Source organism: Megalobrama amblycephala, linkage group LG14, assembly GCF_018812025.1.
Source record: "Megalobrama amblycephala isolate DHTTF-2021 linkage group LG14, ASM1881202v1, whole genome shotgun sequence".
Classification (NCBI taxonomy): Eukaryota; Metazoa; Chordata; class Actinopteri; order Cypriniformes; family Xenocyprididae; genus Megalobrama; species Megalobrama amblycephala.
Genome location: NC_063057.1, coordinates 41,685,539 through 41,709,188, shown reverse-complemented (window position 1 = coordinate 41,709,188; position 23,650 = coordinate 41,685,539). Strand labels below are relative to the sequence as shown.

General features: G+C 37.0%; 1 protein-coding gene across 1 annotated transcript; it reads right to left on the bottom strand.

The window, feature by feature from the left end:
• Positions 1-8,128: 8,128 nt before the first annotated feature.
• LOC125244493 lies at positions 8,129-12,544 on the bottom strand. The gene is made up of 10 exons (XM_048154568.1): positions 12,316-12,544; positions 11,756-11,944; positions 10,821-11,012; positions 10,550-10,644; positions 10,326-10,376; positions 9,726-10,082; positions 9,500-9,637; positions 9,208-9,313; positions 8,996-9,105; positions 8,129-8,795 (listed from the first exon to the last, which is right to left on the bottom strand). The coding sequence occupies exons 1-6, from the start codon at positions 12,542-12,544 to the stop codon at positions 9,804-9,806; spliced, it is 1,035 nt and encodes a 344-aa protein (XP_048010525.1). The 3' UTR covers positions 8,129-8,795; positions 8,996-9,105; positions 9,208-9,313; positions 9,500-9,637; positions 9,726-9,803.
• Positions 12,545-23,650: the final 11,106 nt, after the last annotated feature.

The window sequence follows — 23,650 nt, the reverse complement described above, 5'->3', positions numbered from 1 at the left end:
TACCCCCGGTTTCTTCCTCATCTCCATCTCATGGTGTTTTCTTCACTTGCCACGGTTGAATTTGACTTTCTAACTATGTGTATAAAGACTAAAGCATTATAGCACCACTTTTGACCAACTGCTGAAACAAGTCGAGTCACCTTTATTTATATAGCACTTTTTACAATGCAGATTGTGTCAAAGCAGCTTTACAGTGATAACTGGTGTATAGTTTTGGCTGCACAGCAGCTCTTAAAGAAAATGGTTGTATTGTCCAGCTTAAGTAAATTCACTATTGATTCAATGATTGGTTGTAAAAATCAATAGTTATTAATTTAGTTCATTTATCAGCACTGGAGAAAACAGTGATGCCATCGTCCAGCTCAATGTCAGTGCAGATCAAAAGTGTTGAATATCAAGGGTCGAGCAACAGTGGGGACTTTTTTTGACGATAGAGGCACAACAGTTTGCAAATAAAATCTTAATAACCTGTAATAATTGTGGTTGGCTAATTAAAGCCTATTAAACTATTGTATAATATTTGTTACACTAAGTGCACAAACAACATGCTTGAAATACAAAATGAAAGGCCGTGTATTACATTAGAAACACAACCATGCATGACAATGTGTTTTTCCACTTAATAAACTGTTCTTAAATAAGATAATAATAAAGATATAACATAAACCAACATAATGATTGTTACAACATACTATGTTCTGTAAAAGTAATTTAATATTAATTTCACACAATAATAGTAATGGTGCAGTGTATAATAATACTATAATAAAATTTGAATAAATAAATTCTCGTGCTAAGTACACACAAACACTGTGACACAGCTCCGCAGCAGACTTCTTCCCGACACTCAAAGCGACGTTACGTCACGAAAGTGCGGACTCGTAGAAAGGCCGTGAGTGTTTAGGGTGCCATTTGGGACAGGGCCTCAGTCGCGGTAAGAATACTGTCATGTCTGTGGACTAAATACCTCAATATGAGAGACAACGCGAAACGAAAAGAAATGAGAAATAAAACGTCATGTTTTAATGAGAAGTGGCAGAAATAATGGATGATGGGCACAGAATGAACAAAACTCTGAGACATTTACAATCACACACCCACCACAGGTGAAGTGTGCAAACTCAAAATACATCAGTGATATAGACAAATCCGGCGAAACACGGAAGTAAAGCAGCGCCGCCATTACTGCGTGCCTTGCTGCTAAGGAAGTAGCAGAAGTAGCGTGTTGGTCCCTTAGGCTGTAGCAGATGTTAGCTATATAGTTTTTTTAGTATGTATGCTGTCCAGTGATGCCGGGCAGAGCGTGTTGTGTGGTTGGTTGTTTTAACAACAGCACAAAACTACAGGCCTGGAATAAAACCGTTTGTGTAATCCACGAAGCTTTGTTGCACATTGACTGCCCATGTTTACGGCCATACGGATTGCACAGAGTTCCTGGTCGAGCGGAGGACCAAGACATAACCGAGATGGCTCATCGCATGCCAGATGATTAATAAAATAATCTTCAATACCTGTAAGAACATGTATTTTATTGCTACAACTGGTCGTGGCTAAGGCCATCCTTAAAAATATTTTGGTTTGCCGTAACAGCCAAAAAAATAAAAAAATGGTCGGTAGGTCGTAAAAAATGTAAAAAAAAAAAAATTATTGCATCACATTAAGTGTATTGTGATTGTCAAAACATTTTAGTAACTAAGCTGAATTTTATTAGGTTTAGTGACATTACAATGTTTACATGGTAGGCTACAATTTCTGGTAAGCTACACTTTTTTATTATTTTTATTCAATTATTATTATTTAATTATTATTGTGATTTGATTTAATATTGACTCATTTGGATAAATATTAGCTAGGCTACACAAGGTAGGCATTAATTTTTCTCAAGAAAAAAAACAACTCACCTAACTTAATGCTGTAAACATACAGAGAGCCCTATCAGCTGGCAGTATTATTTAAAAATAACAATTTAAATATAATGCATTTTTTATTATAACAACAACTTTATTTAATGCTATAAGTAAAAATATAATAAAGATGTAATACAGTACACATATCAGCCAAAACAGGTTCTGTGTGAGGGGGTGCTAGCTGACAGCCGTCGGTCATTTCTGAGAGATTTACCTCAGACGAAGGTAAGTGTGAATACATAAATCCATTTTGAAAAACATGTTTACAAGAACATAACATTATACGTCGTTTGATGTTGTAATATTTTTTAATCTGTATTTCTAGCATGTCACATTTACAAGCACCAAAACGGTATTTATTGTTTGAATTTCGTAATAAAATTGACAGAATCTGAGAGCTGAGATTTTTTTCTATCATAAGTAACCTGCTCTGTCTAGTCTGTCGGTCTCTGTGTCCTCTTTACTTCTCGACTTTTCTGTGCGTGAGAAAATGGATGTGTGGCGTGAGAGCGTGTGAAAAGCGTCAATTGCGTGTGTCTCACATTTTATTGCATTTGTATTAGCTGTTTGAAGAGTAAAAAAAATCCGTGGGTCTTAACGCAATTACAATCGGCAAGTCGGTCGGACTAAAAGGGGAAAAAATAATTAATTTGGTCGGTCCTAAATTGACAGGGTCGGTCGGGTTATGGCAAACAAGAATATTTTTAAGGATGGCCTAATAATTATTTGAAACTTAAGCTTGTGAACATATTAGCAACACAGCTAGTAATGACAGCTTTCGGTTTTATTGTTGTCATCAATTAATACACTTCTTAATTACATTACATTACATTTTTACATTATTACATTATGTTGTCAATAAATTACCTTTATCTGTAAGTTTTGGCCACTGCCTGACATCATCTACCCATGTTCCCTTTCACCAGACATTTTCTTTAATGAGCAGGATGAACTTTAATTGAAATGTCATTAGAGGGCACCGGCAAGTGTCACACCGTCACACTTCGCAGGCACGCAGTAATGGCGGCAGGCAAGATGGCGGCGCCCATAGAGTTCGCGGCGGATTTGTGTATACCTCAGTTTTTAGATGTAGCAGGGATATGTTGTTACACCAGATTATAAATCATTTTTCTTACACACACACACACACACACACATATATATATATATATATATATATATATATATATATATATATATATATATATATTATTTGTTTTGGGGCATTTTATTTTGAAAACGTTGCGTGTCTTTATTAAATACAGTATGTACATCGGCTGACGTCACATGGGTAAAGGCGTTTCAATGAGAAGTTCGTCCTCTTTCCTGTAATGTGAGAGGAGAGGTACGATTTCATGAGGTGTTAAAATGTGTTATAAGTGTTCTTGTCATGTGATCAAATGTGAGAAAGTATTCTATGGGATGTTATATTTGATCATTAGTTCGTGTTATCAACGTGTTAAATGTAGTTTATTAGAGTGCTGTAAACGGGTGAATAGTGCACTGCGGGAGATGGCGGCAAAGTGAGTGCGTCACGTGTGTGAAATATGTGTTAGCGGCTATGCGGCTAACATCTCAATTAAATAGTATTTATATATAAATTGATAAATAATAGATCGATATGTTTAACTAAAAAGATATGCATGTATAATATATATTTTGTAAACTATATATATTTTAGTCTTAATATATTTTGTACACTTAAGAGATATATTTTAATATATATTGTATATTGCATTCATTGTGTGATCTGTGGTTAACTACCTGGTGTACTTAACATGTATTTTGTGGTTAACAGGCACAATTAAGAGCAGAGTTGCAGATAACAGTGCCTGTCTGTGTGATTTACCCATGGTTTTACCACACAGGTATGTTCATTGGTATCCATGAAACACTGATGCTGTTGTGAGTTATTGGTATATAAGAATGACATGTTTGTGAATTTATTATTATATTATAATTATTAATATTTGTATTACTCATACTATTATATTATATATATTATGTGTATGTGTGTTGTAGAGTGTGTGTATGTTACGCTCTTTCCTGCAGTGCCATTAGAGAGGAGAGGCACAATTAAGAGCAGTTGCAGATAACAGTGTCTGTTTGTGTGTTTTACCACACAGGCACTAAGATTAAATCATCCATGGTAAAAACCAGCTTTGTGTGGAAATTTCTTTTATTTAACATCAAATCAACACAATGCAGAGGAACAACCCCTACATATAGTTGCCACACATACAAATAGGTTTTTTAAGAAAGAAAAAAAAAAAACCTGGGGAAAATAAATGCAGAACATGTTCACATAGGACACTATTTAACAGGAATATATGCATGAAACCATTCAGAAAAACTTGGGCACAAATGGGTTAAAATGGCGCAGTTACACAGGAGAGCACATGTGAGACGATAGAGCATGTGGGCTAATAGCCAACAGTCAACTAATATTATTTTTAACACAGAACATGACAAAACCGAATCAAACACATACGTGGGACAAACAGCACCAAAAGGCTGATCAGAATACAGTGCATCAATGTTGCATGAGAAGTCTTAAATGAAATAAACATAAAAATAAAGTTCGGAGTTCACAAGCAGGCCAATTAACACACTCTTCATCTTAACGTCACAAATAACACATATTTGACTCGATTAACACAACTAGGAGCTGACAGACAAAATAAGTAAACTTGTGTGTAGTTTATAGTTCAATCTTGGGCTCAAACCATCCAAACTTAGTTATCAACTTACCAGCAGGACGAGATATGCGGCTCTGTTATCATATAATTTAAGCTTTTTAAACTGCGATGGAAACTTTTTTTTTTCGCATTTACAGGTCACCTGATGTACAGTCACATCATCATTCTTTAAAAACAGTGTGTTTGTAGAGAAGACGAGACAGTGTGCTTTTCTTTTCTTATTTATCTCTTTCCTTGCGCCTCAGCTTCACCCCATAGATGCAACGAGAGGATGCAAGAAAAGAAAACGAGGACGGGTACATTGGAATATTCTTGATCCCTTGAGCATCAGTTTAAAGCGTCATCAGCTGTGCTCGAATCTTGAGGGATCTTGGGACTAGTATTAATCTATTAACAATTCATAATTAACGTAACAGAAACTAATAGTATTAGATGTCTATGCATCTGCGCATCCTCGCTCAAAGCTCCTCAGGCTTCCTGGTTCCTCACCTTCTTGCGGTGCATTTATAGAATTAAAATGGCCTCCGGGACTTTCTTTGATCATTTTCCAGGTCACAGGCTGGAGGATGGAGCTAAAAACCTCCATTGGAGTATTGAGAAGCACCCAGGGAAGCATATATGAAGGAGAAGGGCTTCCAGAAGCTGTGGCAATTATTACACTCAAAATAAAGCTCTCAGATAGAAATATCTTTTGGGAAGTGACTGTAAACATGATTTCTGCTGCTTGTTAAATGAACTTCATTAAAATGAGTTAAACCACACAATTACGGCACATTCTGTCCTGATTTAATTGAGTAAATCCACTTAAACACGTCAAACTGAAGTTCACTTCATCATTTGTGTTAAATGAACTGAAACTGGGCAGTGGATTTTTAGTTCCCAGCATGCTTTGCTCTGGTCTGGATCTATTACAGAAACTTTCTATCTTCAGTCTTGAGTTCAGATCCGACGAGTTAAAGGTCCCATGACATGCTGCTTTTTGGATGCTTTTATATAGGCCTAAGTGGTCCCAAGTACTGTATCTGAAGTCTCTTGCCCGAAATTCAGCCTTGGTGCAGAATTTCAGCCATTACGAGACAGTCCCACAATGAATTTTGAATGAAAGGAGGATTGCGGTCGGTAACTTTAGAGTGCATTAGGCGGGAGTGGGCAGTCTGACAATAACACGGTGTTATGAAATATTCGGTGTTCTGAAATATTCGGTGTCTGAGATTTTCAATGATACACTGGGCGGAGCTTACATGAACATTCACGAGTTTCCTGTTTTGAGTTAAAGCGCCACTGAAAATGTTAGCGCACACTCTTCGGCTTGCATTAAAGGTAATTATCATATGTTTCAGTGTTAAATGATGTCAAGCTTATATTCTAACTGTTATTGAAGCACAATATTTTATATATAAGCTATTTTGTGTTATGTCGTGTCATGTGTTAGCTATGTTTGATATGAACACAGCCAATGATTCGCCAGAGGTGTCGTTAGGATTCGCTAAACGAGCCAATAGCGTTTTAAGTAGCCTATTTTTGTTGTTTCTGTATTAACTTTTAAGCATATAGTTTTAAAAGTTTGCCGAAATGTATGGTAGCATAATAATAATAATTGTGAACTCCTGTGGTGAAGGCAGCAGTGAACTTTCCTAGTTTGCAGAAGCACTTCTAATCTGGGTAGACTTGAATTTCTATATGTAATATGTTTCAAAAATTGCACACATGCAAGAAAACATGTTAATGTACTTTAAATATAGTTTAATGACAAACCAAATAGGCCACGGTGAATTACGCATGTGATAACTAATATAATATCTATAGCCAATATTCTTTCATTCCCAAATATGACTTTTGCCAATAAATATCCCTGTACACCAGACAAAAGTATTTTAATAATACATGTTTGTTGTAATGTCATTTTATTATATATTTCAGATTTAATGTGTCAGTAGCAAAGACTGGTATCACTGAGATCACATGAGCAGACCAAACTTTCATTTGTCTGGGATCCCAAGACCCTGTGTAAAGTGTGTCAATGTGTGTTTAAATACAAGTGTTTTTGATAATTAAATATGTCATATTATATGTCGTGACTTCTTCTCATTTGTGAATAAAATTTCCACACAGAATCAGTTGCTCTTTTTTATTCAAAGTGAAACTACTCTCATTATTTACTTTCATATTTGATATTACAAATATGCAAATTACTACATGGTCTATTATTTTAGCAGCTAATTTAACATAAATAAAATTTTGTTATGGAAAGCTTGTAGAATAGAACTAATACATTTCATTGTGAATATACTGCAGGTTTGATCATTTAGTTTCATATCAACACTGTTAAACTGAATCCTGATTCACAGTGCTTCATGTTTTTTCCACATTACTTTTTTTTTTTTTTTTTTGGTCAATGAAATGCATAATTTTATGGGAAAAAAGAATGTTTCCTTATAATATGAAAAAAATAACACTTAACTTTAGGATTTAATAAAGTCTCTTTAAAAATATTTACCAACTGAGCAAGCAATTAAGAAATGACAGAACAATCACAGCAGTATGTATATATGTCTGATTATCCACATAACAATAATATTCCTCACACTTTTGCCAATTGTCTTCTCCATATAAATATTTTTAAATAAAACCTGCATTAGTAACTTTTAGTTTTGTAGCTGATCAATTTAACCACTTGTAATTCAATTGTAACATTTTAATTGTTGTGGAAAGCGCATTAAAATAAAACCTTGTGAAAGTGCTGCAGGGAAGCTAATATCACTGTCTCATCATGTTTCTAATCATATAGAGAGCATTGTGTGTTTTGCAGAAAAGGATAAAGAAGGTTTACATTAATTAATGCATGTCAAAAATATAAACAGAACATAAATCTAACTCTCAATGTGTTTTAAAAATAATAATGCCTGGTTAAAGTTATGCAGGCTATCTGAGAAAGCAATAGGGAATGACACAATCACAACTGAAACTTTTATTATGCAACCACAGATACATTTATACAAGTTATCTCCTCAAACGAACTAAAATAAAATCAAAACAGTTGTAACCTCGTGAATATTCATGTAAGCTCCGCCCAGTGTCACCGGAAATCTCAGACACCGAATATTTCATAACTCCGGCCTGTTGCTTTGGAGATGCTCCAGTGAGTTTGAGAGGAGAAATGATTGATTGTACGTACAAGTGACATGCAATCCCGCTCCAGTTTATGCATGTTGGCACAGCTGATATGGATGGATTACCGTCGATTAGACGCCTCGTATTTTAGCGAAATGTATATTTTAGAATTATTGCACTTCTATTGCGCTTGTTCACTGTGAAGTTTAGCAGCAAAATGGAAATATTTGCATGACTTTCTAACATTTACAGACCCGGGTTTGAATCCATGGGTGTACATATATCTGTTCCCAATGTCTCTCTGATCTCTAGATAAGTGAGCTTTACTGGTATACTAGGGGGTGTCTGTAAAATACCAGTAAAGACAAATTCCTAAGCTGTGCCATTATTTTTAAAGATCACTTTATTGTATTATTATTGTATTGTATTTATCACTTTATTGTATTAGAATCACACAATAATGAAGCCATTAGCACACTACAAGTTTACAATTAATACAACCTGAACTTCAGCACTTCTTTTGGACAACTAAAATGCATTTAGTACAAAATGAGTTGATCCACTTGAACAGACTTTAAGTATAACAATTTACAGTGTGCCACAAATACATTTAGTTACACTAAATTACATTTGAATAAATTGTGCTATTTTTTCACTAAGGAAGGATTGATTAAAGCCAGCTTCCAGGCAAGTACAAGGTGTGGCGTAAAATTGTGTGGACACTGAAGTTGTGTGAAATCCTTGTCCACAGTAATTCAGGAAAATGGCTGGGCTTGACACGACGCTTGTCTGAAACATGGTGGTCTGGCCTGGAAGAACGGAGTCCAAATGTAAGCCTCCAGCACTTCCTGTCAGGCTGCAAGGTGGGGCTCGCACTGCTATCAGTGGGACGTGATAATGTTCTGAGAGGGTTGGTGGCACACAAACATTTCACAAGTAGAGGACAGTTGCCATCAGTGTCATCATGCAGGGGTGAAAGGGGAACGTCCCGGGGTTAAAGCCGTAAACCGTCCCTGGGGTCCCAGTCTGATAACCCCGCAGCTGAGCTATAGGCCCTGAGCTGCCAATGCAGGGGAACCTGCCAAATAATGAGAGCATGATATTAATTATGGTCAAGAGGTGCCAAGAAGGCCTGAATCTATCAAAAAAAAACATCTCTTTTCCATCTCTTTACACTCATCAAGTTTTGACACAAACAATTTTACTGTCACTCATGTCAGATCTTTATATGTTTTTCAAGCAATGTCATTTCCATTTTGTACCTGTTGTTGGTCTCACCTTTGGACACACGTGGTCTTATCCACGCTCCAGGGTTAAAGCGTGAACCGTCCCCGGCTGATGACCCATACAGCTGAGCTATAGGCCCTGAGCTGCCAATGCAGGGGAACCTGGCAAATAATGAAAGCATGACATTAATTATGGTCAAAAGGTGCCAAGGCGGCCTTAATCTGTCAAAAAATTTTTTAAAAATCTCTTTCTCTTATGCTTACTTTTCTTATGCTTCAGTTTTTCTTTTAAACCAGTCATGCTTCAACATAGCCTGTAACGTCATCCGTGACTTTACATCATGAAGGTGCTCAAGAAGATCCAGGCATTCTGTAAACATTTTTTATAAGAGATCTGATTAGTCATGTTTGACTGAGATATGTAGTTCATGTAAGGTAATGTTACCATGAAATACACTGCATTTGTTACTATGACTTTCTCTGGATGCCCACTGATAATTTCACTGTCACTCATGTCAGGGCTTTATATGTTTTTCACACTAGTTATTGGTCTCACCTTTGGACACGCGTGGTCTCATCCAAAAGCAACGACTTATTCTCGGGACCAGCAGATCCAGCAGTATGCGTAAGTCCTCAGTTGTTGCCCATTCAGCATATTTTCTGATTGCACTGATTAATAGAGGTTCATCTTCTCCTGTAAGAAATACAGGCTCAGTGTTCAGTAAAACAGTGAACTGTAGTAAATAAGTCATCAGTGAACTGTGCTTAAAAAGCCGACTCACGTCTTTCTTCGACGAGCAGTGCGCCTCCAAAGTCCATCAGCTTTACATGCAGGGTATTTGTGTGGACAAGGATGTTTTTCATATGCGTGCGCGATAAACACCACGACTCATGCAGTGATGAAGAGCAACAATGAGCCCCTGAATGATGAGTTTCACCTCGGTTTCGGTCAGGTTACTGCTGTTTCGTTGGACATAATCAAACAGGCTGATGTAGGAACGTGGATACTCCATAATCAAGATGTCTTGATCTTCCATGACAAAGTGATCATATAATTGTACGAGATGCTCGCTAGTTGGAGGCTTTTGCACCATCAACATTGCAGCTGCCTCTTGACTTAAAGGGTTGGAATACCCAGGCTAAAGAAAAGAGATTGACAAAAGCTTAGTTAACTCCTTACCCATCTCAAATCTCCTAACTAAAGGCCCGGTACACTTCATTTTCCACTCTAGGGCTGCCGAAGATGAAAGCAATGTACTTTACAACTGATGTTTCTAGGCTATTTCAATTATATCTTACTCTGTCCACATACAAACTTTAATCAATTACCAAATTAGAATTTAATAAAACATTTTATGAAGAATAAAGTCTTTTCAACTTACCAATTCCACTAGTTTCTCAGGCCGGTTCTTCTTAATAAATTTGATCAATACCTGAAAAATGAAGAACATTTTTGTAAACTGATTTATTTTTGATTGTGTACATCTAATCTAACAGTCTGTACCTTTTTGATCAAAACTGTAAACACTGATGTTTTCATCAGGACTGAAAGAGTAAAGACAGAAATATACAGAATATATATGTGTCTACAGAAAGGGCAACATACTCGTTTGTCATCGGAGTTTCGAAATCCTAGATGATAACTGACACCACGTCTCGACTTCAGTTTCTTTACCACATCATAAAGAGATTCAAAGGATCCTGAAAAATGCACAACAACATATTAATATACAGCATGAGAATGAACTCCAGCAGCATCTGCTTGTGACGAAATACACCTGTGCAGATCAGCAGAAGACGAGGAAAAATGAAAACTAAACCCAGAAACATCAGGCTGACATAGACATGAATCAGAGTGGTAATATCTGGAGACTCACGGTCTGTTGGCTCAGACTCCTGCGGATCTGTGCCTGTCGGATCCACGCCGGATGTGTGTGGAAGCTCCTGCGATGGATCCTCAGGCACAAAAGCACACACTTGGGTTTCTTCCTGGGTTTGGAAGGATCCTTTTATCGACTTCCACGCTCTCCGGAGGCCAGCAAGGAATTTCCTCCATTTTGTGCGCTTTTCTGCAAACAATCAGAATGAGAAAGAGCTTTATTGCCAGGTATGTTTACACATGAGAGACAGAATGACAGTGACAAGACAAAGATAATAAAATAGAATAAGTAAATAAGAAATAACAACATACAAAAAATATATTTTTAAAAAAAATACACAATAGACAAAAATAGATAGTACATGTATGAATATTGATTAGAAACATCTGTTTTTATCAGCACAGATTACAGCTGAATGATTCACTAGTAAAACTGTCCTAATGTAGAGCTGCTTTATGTTGCGAGTTCATGAGAGTTTCTGGGCCAATTTCCAACAACACTAGAAAGAGTACAAACTCAGTGCTGATGCTGTTTCACATTGAAGTCACACCGTAATTATCCTAATTGTGTGTACCATAAAGGGCACTAACCTAATGCCAGTTTTTCCCCAAATTGGTTATTAATCTGTGTGCACTCATGACATACTAAGAAAGCAAGAGGGAATGAGAATAAATAAAGGTGTGCGTTTGTGTGTTGTGAAGTCAAATGTGTTTGTGTGTGTATGGGTGTGGGATTGGTAACGAGAAATCTGATTGGCTAGTTTAGTTTTTAGTAATTGCCGCTTTTTCCACACACTAAAAAAATGACCTTACAGATCTTTTGGTGGTCTTTCAGGTGAGGAACCAGCAGAAGACGAGGAAAAATGAAAACTAAACCCAGAAACATCAGGCTGACATAGACATGAATCAGAGTGGTAATATCTGGAGACTCACGGTCTGTTGGCTCAGACTCCCGCGGATCTGTGCCCTGTCGGATCCACGCCGGATGTGTGTGGAAGCTCCTGCGATGGATCCTCAGGCACAAAAGCACACACTTGGGTTTCTTCCTGGGTTTGGATGGATTCTTTCTTAGACTTCCTCCCTTGTGTGTGCTTTTCTGCAAACAATCAGAGTGAGAAAGAGCTTTATTGCCAGGTATGTTTACACATGAGAGACAGAATGACAGTGACAAGACAAATAAAAATAGAATAAGTAAACAGGAAATAACAACATACAAAAAATATATTTTTTAAAAATACGCAATATACAGTATATGAATGAATGTTGATTAGAAACATTGTTTTTATCAGCACAGATTACAGCTACATGATTCACGAGTAAAACTGTCCTAATGCAGCGAGTTCATGTGAATAATTAGCAGGTTTTGCATTGTTTCTGTGCTCAGCAAATTTCCAAGAACACTTGAAAAGTTAAAAACACAGTGCTGATGCTGTTACATAGAAGTCACAAAGTAATTGTCTCCTGCAGTTTGACTTATTAACGTTATCAGTTACCTGTTGAATCGTCCTCCCAGGCGACTGTAGGGACAGCCGGTGGTCGAGGCGCCTCTGTCGGGAGCTGTTGGCAGCTGCTACTGCAGGCCTTTCTGTCAGCCGGCTTCACAGCGCCACTCAGCGGCTCAACTTGAGCGTCCTCGAATGAGTCCAAGCTGCTGCAGCTTTCCAGCTCCAGTGGAAAGTTGGCAAACATAGTGTCCAATGTAACAGTCGCCAGATGCTCCATCTCAACGAGCTGTGAACACTGTATTTGCCTGTTGGTTCTAGCGGTAGACTTGTAACACTCAGTACTACAGATCGATCGCAAGAGACCAAAGAGCAGCTTTAAACTCTGACAAAGAGTTTCGACTGACTCGATTTATGAAGCGGCTGCGCGCACTGTGACGTCACAATAACGCGTTCCACGATTCACGATTCCAAGCGGTCTGGACGAAGGGGCGGGGCACAATTTCATTGGTTGATAATTCAGCAAATCTTATTGGCTTAGACGCTTCGAGCCTGAGCGTAAACATTCCTTAATGTATGATTTTGTGAATGATTTGGCCATATACAGAAATATTAAGTGCTAACTATGAATGTGATATTTTCCAAGTAAAATAAAAAGTTGTATAAAGAAGCACATGGTGCATTTGGAATAAAAAATAAATAAAAAAAGACCACATCATACAGATCTATTTGTATACACGATCTAATAAATTAAATTAATAAATTACATCCAACCAACACATTTTTTTTTAATATATACAATTAAAAAAAGATGAGTCACTGATTCTTTGGCATTGCCACAAAATTCGCATCAGTTTTCAATATTCAAATGGAAATGTTCAAGCAACTCCTTGACAGGGTAAATTCTGTGTACAATTTTATAGGGCACTTCTCTAATTTTATTATTAATAAAAAAAAAAAAAAAAGTGTATTTGTTATTACCATACTCTTTTCCAGTTAATATTTTCATATTTAGTAGATCAAAACACTGTTGAACAAGGCAAATAGTTTTTTATATATATATATATATATATATATTTGTTACTGCATTTATCTATTACTATATTAATATCTCCCATAAATATTGTATCACTGCAAAAACTGGTTTGACGATCAACATTTATAGGATAGAATCCAGGATTTCGTAACAACTCTGTCAGGGATTGCATCAAAGATAACAGCATATTCTTTTGGCCTCACAAGAATCATAAATCTATTGATAAATTCAGAATATGTTAAAAGTAAACCTTGTTCATTAAGCGACTGACTAACAGTAAGAATTCCATCCAACATCCCATTTCTGATTAAAGATTGACTTCTTTTTGTACAAGATGTCTTTATTATTCCATATGAAGTATTGATGCGGTGAAAAGTTATTTTTATAGATTAATTGCCAAGCCAGCAGTGCCTGCTTATGAAAGTTTGCCAGTTTAACTGGGATTTTTTTGACTGAAAAAATACATTTTAAAAGAAAATGAATGCCACCCAAAGACTTAAATATGAAAACATTCCATGCACTATCTTTATTTTTTAATAAATCCAATTATCTATTTTATCTTAAACACATTATTAGGATCTGTAAAATGTAAAACTTGAAGGCCACCAAATTCTCTATTATTGTTTAGAATATCTTTCAGTAAATAGTGTATTTTCTTCCTCCAAATAAAATCCTGAAGAATCTTGTCTAATTTCCTGACAACATTGTTTGGAGCATCTGCTGACATCCATATATAAACAGACCTTGAGATCCTTCTGCTTTTGAGAGCAGAACACGTCCATTCAGGGGCAGATCTCTCATGAGCCACATACTGAATCTGTTTCTTAAGAATTAATTCACTTTCTAATTAAAATTTCCTGATAATTTACTCACCCCCATGTCATCCAAGATGTTCATGTCTTTTTTTTTTTCTTTTTTTTGATGAAAACATTCCAGGATTTTTCTCCATATAGTGGATTTCAATGGACTCCAAACGGTTGAAGGTCAAAATTAGTTTCATTGCAGCTTCAAAGCGTTCTACGTGATCCCAGACGAGAAATAAGGGTCTTATCTAGAGAAACCATCGCTCATTTTTTTTATTTTATTTTTTTATTTTATACATTTTAACCATAAATGCTCATCTTGAAATAGCTCTTTTCTTCTTCGGGTGCTTCTCAATTCTTATTTGTGCATCCTCGTTTCCTTTCCTCGCGTCTTAGCTCCACCCCTTCAGGATGTGAGGGAAGGAAACAAGGAAAAGATGTGAGGACGGATGAATTGAATTAAGTGAAATGATATATCCTCGCTCCCTTTAGCGTCTCTTCAAAGCGTCATCAGCTGCACTCGAGGGATCTACCCACATGTTGTTAAAGTTTGGCTATTTAAAAAAAAAAAAAAATTATAAATATTAATAAAACAAGTTGCCCCGTTGAAATATGTGAGATGTAAAGTTTATTTAAACTGCATACATTAAGGCATATATTTAAATTATTGTTACAGATATGAAGGGGGCGGAGAATTTATGCGTGCGTCACGTTTCTCGATGAGAAAGACTTCCACAAAGGATGCACCTGTGTATCCTCGCTCATGACTCCTCAGGAAGCCTTCTCACTCCTCGATCCTCACCTCCTCGCAGTGCAATTAGAGAATTGAGATATCCTTCAGGATAGCTGAGCTCGATCGGTTCCCGGGTCATAGGATGGAGGACGGAGGAACGAGGAAACGAGGAGGGATATTGGCTGCGTCCGAAAACTGGAAAATGCTGCCTTCTGAGGACACATTTCCAGGTAGTAAGGCATCAAGGCATGTCCGAATCCAATGTTAGCTTCACTTCCTGTCTCATGAGATACCTTCATCTGATCGATTTTTGAAGGAAGCATAGATGTATCCTTAGCTGCCTTTGATATCCCACAATCCTGTGCTTTCCATTCTGTGACAGTTGAGCTATAAAAATAAAGATGGCATCCGAAAGTTGCGTTTGCTGCTCAGTTTGTGTATAAATGTACGATTTTGACCAACATATTTCAATTTTGATATCATTTCTATCGAGAAATTACTACTGTAGTAATTAATTATTTGTTTAGTTCTCACCAAAGCTCACGCTATATTGCTGTAGATCATTAAACTGTTACGCTGCCTCAGAAGTCTGTCTGAAATCAGTTTCATGAGGTGCCTTCATGCACAAACGCTGCCTGTACAAGTCATTCTCTTATAAGACAGCGAGGCAGCAAGACAGCTACCTAGGTTTTCGGACACAGCCAACGAGAAGCACCCTTCTTCTTCTTCTTCTTCTTCTTCTTCTTCTTCTTCTCTATTTGAATTCCAGCAGTGTAGACGCTGCTGAGTGTATTACTGCCCTCCACAGGTCAAAGTTTGAACTAATTGTTATATACTTGAACTGGCATATTGTATATGACAATTTAGTGTCCAGGACACTCAGCAATGTCTATTTTTCTAATGTCAGGTATTCATCTTTAACTCTATTTTTGAGCATTTGATGTTTTGTATTGATCATCTTTGAATTGATTAAGTAATTGGCATGATACATTTACATTGACTAACGCTTAGCATTAGTTGAAGTGTACTTAGACTAGGAATTTCCATTTAGGACAACAAAATGTTGATCGACCAACCTAAATAGGGTGAGCCTTACCTCTGTTTATTGTAATGTTACTCTAGCTAAGTGTACACGGGAAACTATGGCATAACCAAACCAAAGCTACTATCAGAGGAGTAATATTGGTCGGCTTATCTGTAGTAGAGGTTGTGACCTCTGACTAGACTAGAGATAGTGTTACTTTAATTCAAGTGTATACAGATCTATGGGGGACTAAACAAAATACTTTTAGATAGAATAAATGAATGAATGAATGAATTCAATAAGAGTAAAGAGTTGAATATTATATTCAAATGTCTAAATTATAAATATAAATGGTCAATAATCAATTGGCATTCCAACCTAAATTCAAGGTCATAATAAAATGGAGTTTAATTAAACTACCTTGACACACTGAAAAGACTGAACGTGCAAGAAACCTTCCCCGTCCTGTGGGAAAACCACCGTTGGGCCTGTTGGGCGGGCTTTACATTCCTGGATCCAGTGCTGTGTCTGGAACTAACACTGTAGTCCTCGGAGCCATCATTGGACCTGTTCATTTATTTATATTCATTTTTATCACTTTAACATGTTTGTTTATTGCTATAATACATGTTTACTCTTTGTCTGTTTGCATTCTGTTCCTTCATTTATTTTGGCACTATTTTGTGTCTTATTTATATTTTGTCTTGTTTTTTCATGCTTTAAAACTTGAATTTTGGTTGACGCTCTTAACAGAGCAATCATACCCACAAACACAAATTAAATATAAGTATCAACTTGATACCGAAGTACTGGTAATTTTGACAACTCTACCCAACAACACTATAAATAAAGTGTAATTTATTTGATCTCATATCATATAACACTGACTGGATCTGACCGGTTGCTGTGGCTTAAATGTGATGCTGTGCCCTGTGTTTTCTTGTGTTTTGCATGTCGAGAGTCTGAAGTCTTATTTAGCATGATTGTTTCTTAAACAAAAGAGTGGCTGATTTAATGTGATGAATAAATACTCACTGGATGTGGACATTCTGCCCCCAGACCCACCAGCAAACTCAAGTGGACTGGGCAAGGCTGGAATTTCAGTCTGAAACATGAAAAAATAAACCTGTAATGGCTTTTATGTTATGTATAATAAATCATTTTTGTATTTAACAAATTATGTCATCAATACTCACAAGTAGAGTCAAAACTAAAACTGTCCGGTCATTTAAAAGTGGATAAAGTATTTCTCTCTAAAAACAACCCTTGGAACATCAATAAATATATCATCAAAATTCCATCAATAAACTGGAATTTCATTATTTATCAGAATTGCTCAACTCATGCAAGATAGAAGACAGTGTCTGCTCACTACTGCTGATACTACCGACTCCTTGATCAGTAACCGAAGCACTTGGTTGGTGTATGACAGGCAAAGTATGAAAAGATGGTTCTTCTGTGGGGTACAAAGGTGTGTGAACAGGAGGAAAAGTGTTAGTTACAGCTGAGTTCATCACTTGACACAGCATCCTCATCATAGCCTGATCACGCTCCATCTGTGCACGGTGTCGCCTCTCTTCTAACTCCATCTGGAGCTTGTAACGCTCTCATTCCAACTCCAGTTCTCTCTGGTGCCGTTCCTCTTCCTTCAGCAAAAACAGATGATGGTCTTTCTTCTGCTGTTCAGTGAATGATGAAATCAAAGTGGTAATTTGCAGTAGATAACTTTTCTTCTCTTCTTGGTTGGATTTGCTAGTCTTTCTCTTTTCTTCACTGGATGACTGCTTGAAGTCCCCTCATCACTGGTTTCTACCGCAGACTCAGTAGAAGGTATGGAGCTGTCATCAATACTGATGCTGCTGCTGTTGTTGTTGTTGTTGTTGTCATCAGCAGTTGCTAATGAAAGATGATAGGCACACATTTGGGGCAAAAAAAAAAAAACATTTGATAGGACTTCTTAAATGCTACCACATCTATTTCTAGGCTGCTTTAAGGAATATTCCTGGTTCAATAAAAGGTCCATTGACTGAACAGCATTTACAGTATAATGTTTATTATCACAAATTTGTAGATATTGTGTATTTTTTATTGTGTGTGTGTAACATTTGAGAAAAGAAGAAAAAAACTCTACTGCAAATCACAAAACCAACTAATGTGTGTACCAGTGGAGCTTTGCGGGCATCTAATGGGGACATTTTGGTACTGAAAGTTCTTTTTTTTGAGATATTTAGATTTAGGGGTTTGAGTTTCTAGCAGTTTTAGAGTTCAACAGGTTTCATAAAAATACATTTTATTAGTGCTGTCAAAATTAGCGCGTTAACGCATGCGATTAATTTGAAATATTTAACGCGTTAAAAAAAATTAACGCAATTAACGCGGTTGCAGTTTTTTTTTATTTCCGGTTGTGGCCCATGTGTGTTCAACGTGCAAAGAAATATGGGTAAGACCAAGGAAGGACTTTTAGACGGAAAGTTTCAGTATAAAACTCTGCCGGATGGTTCTGTGGATAAAACAAAAGTAATCTGTGCATTTTGCAAAGCCGAATTTAATTACCACAGAAGTAATTCGTCTTTGGCATATCACTTAAAAGCAAAACACCCCACCAAAACCATCTCTACGGGGCCTCGCCAATGTAAATTGCAGGAGTGCGTTCGTGTTAAAATGACAAGATCTGTAAGTGATAAGGTAATGAATGCTTTGGTTATTTGGATAGCTAAAAACTGCCGACCCATTAACATAGTAGATGACGATGGACTGCGGGACATCATTAGAACTGCATCCGGAGACGCCTCATACAATATGCCCTCAAGAGGAATGGTTCCTCCTTTGACATGTCAAAAATACACACTTTGTATGACGATGAGAAGGCACGGAGGATGAACACGTTACAGCAAGCGACACACATCGCACTGACAGGGGACCACTGGACTTCTGTGAGCAATGACAACTACTTAGGCATCACAGCGCACTTCGTTGATAAAGAAAGGAAATTGCATTCATTCGCACTAACCGTGTCTAAAACTGAGGAACGACAGTACGCTGAGGCATGTGCGGATCATTTTCTCGATGTGGCAAGAGAATGGAAAATCGAGGACAAGTTAAGCACACTTGGCACTGACAGTGCTCGTAATATGGTTGCTGCCGCGAGAGTACTTCCATTTGAACACCTGCCCTGCACGGCCCACATTTTGCAACGAACTGTCACAGTTTCCATTCACGGCAGTGGATTTGAAAGTGTCCTAGCTAAATGTCGCAAGATTGTTGGGCACTTTAAGCATAGTCCATCCAACGCTCACGAACTAATGGAACAGCAAGTTGCATGTGGACAGAAACAAGAATCTCTCGTTCAGGACGTTACGACTAGATGGAATTCTACCCTAGAGATGGTCAAGCAAATTCAGCGAAACAAATCTCCACTGACCACTACCCTGGCTCAGCAAAAGAGCAATGTTGCCATGTTGACTACACAGCAGCTCGCCAAACTGCAAAAGCTGGAGGAACTACTTGAACCTTGCAGGTAGATTAATATTATTTTCTCCGTCTCTTGTCTGTTTTCACTATCCCCCAATCTGTGTGTGCGTGTGTGCCCGCTGCCAAGGCATGCTGCGTAAAACAAAAATAAAAATAAGTTAAGATTAGTGTAAAACATTATTAAAAAGGTGAAGAAGAAATAAATATGGTGTTGAACAATGTAATGTAAATAAAATACAATTGTGTGTGTGTGTGTTTGTGTGTGAGAGAGAGAGAGAGAGAGAGAGAATGAGTGAGTGTGAGAGTGTAAGTGTACATGTTACATACTGGCACAAAATTAGTTTCTTTGCATTTAATAGCAACATCTTGTGCTTTCCATTGCAGATATGTAACTGAACTGCTGGGAGGAGAGCAGTACATCTCCTGCTCAGTGGTATTGCCAGCCTTGTGCCACTTGTTCAAAATTATGGAGTCCACAGAGGATGATCCAGCCTATGTAGTTAAATTCAAAAATGATTTTACTTCAGACCTATCTAAAAGGAAGGACAGCACTAATCTCACATGGCTGAAGATCGCTACTGCAATTGACCCAAGGTTTAAAGACCTAAAGTGTCTTCCCAAAGATGAAAGGAATGAGGTGTGGGCTTCACTAAGCAAGCTGTTAATGGCACAGAGTCCTGGAAAACAAGAGTCTAAAGAGACAACAGACCAACAGCCACCAAAGAAGAGAAGGATCTCCGTCTTGCTGGTTTCTTCTGATTCAGAGTCAGATGAAGAGGAAGAGTCCATAGAACAGTGTCTTAACCGCTACAAAGCAGAGCCCAAATTGCACATGGAGGGTTGTCCACTACAGTGGTGGAAAAAGAGAGAAGCAACACATGCAAGGCTGGCACCAATAGCATGCAAGTATCTGTCAACCCCTGCTACAATGGTGCCTTGTGAGAGACTGTTCTCACTCTCAGGTCACATCATTCAAAAGAAAAGGGCCACATTGTCCCCTGATAATGTCAACAGACTGGTCTGTCTCAGCAACTGGCTGAATGTAAAGGAGGACTAAGCAAAATAGTTTCTACTTTATAATTAATGTTCTCAACTCTCAGCAATACAACGTTACAATGAATACAATTGTTTGTATTCATTCCTTTATTATTATTATTTTCCAATTTCCATATTTGCAATGACTATACTTTGGAATTTTTTTGCAGTCCACTTAGAATTCAACATGGAAATCATTTTTGTTTTTTATTGGCATTGATTGTTTTGAAATTCAAATGGCACTTACATGCCTGTGTTTTTATTTCTGTAATAAATATGGCTTTCAAGCCAACAGTTAATTTGGAGGATATTGATGGTTTATTGCAGGTATGTTGTTTACATGAGAAAATCTGTGTTACAAGTTAAACAAAAATTCCAATAAACAATCATATTTTGAATTTAAATAGTTTCTTTGTCTTGAGTTTACATTAATTATTTACATTTTACATTTACATATCCAAAAAGTTTCAGTCTTTTAATTGCGATTAATCGCGATTAATTTCAAAAAATTGTGCGATTAATTAGTTAATTTTTTTTAATCGATTGACAGCACTAATATAGAGCTGTCACATCATTGTCATTTGAAAGTGACTCCCATGAGTGCTGAATCGTGACAAATGTTGCATATTAAGTAACAGTAACATAAATTCTGATTTGACTGATTTGACCGAGGTCGCACTGCAAAACATCTGGGGCCGTATTCACAAAACATTTTATCTTACCACTAAGAGTTCTCCTAAATAGCAGTAAAAGTTCTTAGCTAAGAGTTTCCTATTAAAACCTATTCACAAAGCTGCTGAGACAAACTTTTACTAAGGAATCGACTGAAGTCTTAAACTAAGAGTAAGGGCGGGGTTGACCTCGTTGCTATGGAGTATACAGACAGTGATTGGCTGATGGGGAGGAGTCAGCGATACAAATGTTGCCCTATTCAAATAAATATTTTAATAAAAATGTTGCCATATTCAAATAAATATTTTTAATAAAAATGTTGCCATATTCAAATAAAGGTTTTTAAAATGTAGGCTAAGTGTCACTAATTAAAACTAATTAAAGTATATACAATTAATTGTCCGCCTCTTGGATGTCTTCATCTCAAGAGAATGCAAAATGCAAGCGACAGATGATGTTTTATAAACAAAGTTTGGGAGAAACACATTCAAACGGTCTTTCTAATCAGCTCAAGAAGAGGAGTATATACACAGACGAGAGCCGACTCGCCTATAGTTACTTAGACAGTTTTCTGCATCCCTCCTCCACCACGCTCCTCACTCTTGACTGGGGATATGAGGAGAACTCTGGGTTTGGGCTAAATTCTAGGCTCGGAGCCCTCGATCCCCTTGGACAGCACACCAAATGTGCTTATTATATATATATATATATATATATATATATATATATATTTTTTTTTTTTTTTTTTTTACTCTTGTAACGAATTACTACAGTTATTAATCAATTTATGGATGAAATATGAATATAATAATTCATAAAGCCTTATGAATAAATTATGATTCATATCAACCCAACGGGGAATTAAACATATATTGTGAATTAATTACAACGAATATAATCAATTACATATATGCTTAGTTCTGGTTTACTAATTATTTAGAGAAACTGTTAGTTTGTCCCGCAAACTGCAGCTCCTCAGAATGTTATAAAAAGGAAGATTTTTCTTTCCTCTGGCCACGGGGAAAGACTTCCTATTCTAGCATCCAAACATAGAGCAAGGATATAGGATCGAAACGTTAAAGTGACTTGGTCTTCAGTTGAAAGAACAAACAGAACAATCGAGCGTGAATTAAGTGTTTAATATATGCAAACTACGAATACAGAGGTTATACGTCTAAATATATATATACAAGAATATACACCTATGTACAAGAGTGGAAGTAGAGAAGGAAAGAGAGAAGGCAAGTAGCAAACTCACAAAACAGTCCTTAAGGCCAGCGCGGAAATCAGTTTCATCATCTAAGATTGAGAAACGGCAGTATACTTGCATTGGTTGTGAGTGTCGAGTTTCAGTTTAGCGCTGGTGCAGTTCGTTGGCTTCTTCCGTTCCGCGGGAAGGTTTGAACTGAGGACTTGAGAGTGAGTTTCGCTGGAAGATGGCGGTCCCGAAGCTGAGCGCGATGGCAGCGCGTGGTCACCGGAGGCGTACCGGGAGAAACGAGTGAGACGATCGGGGGGAACCCCACGTGAATGAATCAGGGCCGTCGGGAACACACCAGGAGAAGAGAGCGCGAAGGTGAAGGTGTGTGTCCTGTTTTTATGGAAACCCAAGCTAAAGGCATAGAAAAGAAGTTATGGTTTACAGACAAAATTCTCTCATTAAAATGCACACTAGCACAAATACACTCATTTAAACACTAGGAAACATGCATACGCTTCAAAATACAGGATGGGTATACGTCAGCATAGTTGTATTTTACATATACAGTCAAAAATGTATGATTGTGTGTTTCTATATCATATGTGTCTGTGTGTGTGTTTTTGTGTGTCCCTGTGTGTGTGGGGTGTTGGAATGTGGATCTGGTCAGTCTCTCTTTTGAAGTCACCAAAGTGAGGAAGTTGCACTTTTCTGTTTACCCTCGCAGGTCCACAAAAGTGTCAAGTGGGCTCATCTTTGGCAGATCTGTTCAGAGCCGCGATGAGGTTTTACAACCCAGTCCAGCATGCTGAAAGCGTTCTGAACATTCCAAAGTTTATTGATTATCCTGATACGTGTGCATATGCTACAATCTATTCAATCATTTGTAAGTGTGAACTCATGAAAACCATCGCCACAGGTAATCAGCCAATATTTATTTATTTGTTAAAGATTTATTTTTGGCATCTCAAAATCTATATTCAAATCTATAAATTTTTTATTTTTTTATTTATTTATTGTTTTTTGGTCAACAAGCAAAATTCCCTTTGCATCATTTTGCACAGGAAAACATACAATTTACAGATACATACAATTGTGCACATGCATGTACACATACATACCCTTACAAATGAAAATAATTACAAGATCATTCAAAAAATAAAAAAAAATAAAAATAAAAAACAAGATGTTTACACTCTTATTGACCAAAAGGTGTAGGCTGAAGCTTATCATGCCTACCCTTAACTCCACACAAGCAGCACTAACATATTAATTGACATTAATATGACAATATAAGATATTCTCAGTATATATTTAGAAGAACATACATTATTATTATTATTGTTATTGTCATCACTACTACTACTAACATTATCATCACTATTCAGTATATCTTTTCAGTACCAATCCTTTA

Coding starts and splice junctions, on each gene's coding strand:
- LOC125244493 (XM_048154568.1), bottom strand. CDS start 12,544: ATGGAGCATCTGGCGACTGTTACATTGGACACTATGTTTGCCAACTTT. Junction 11,945..12,315: donor CTGGGAGGACGATTCAACAG/GTAACTGATAAC, acceptor CTGGCAATAAAG/CTCTTTCTCACTCTGATTGT. Junction 10,083..10,325: donor CTGAGAAACTAGTGGAATTG/GTAAGTTGAAAA, acceptor TCTTTTCTTTAG/CCTGGGTATTCCAACCCTTT.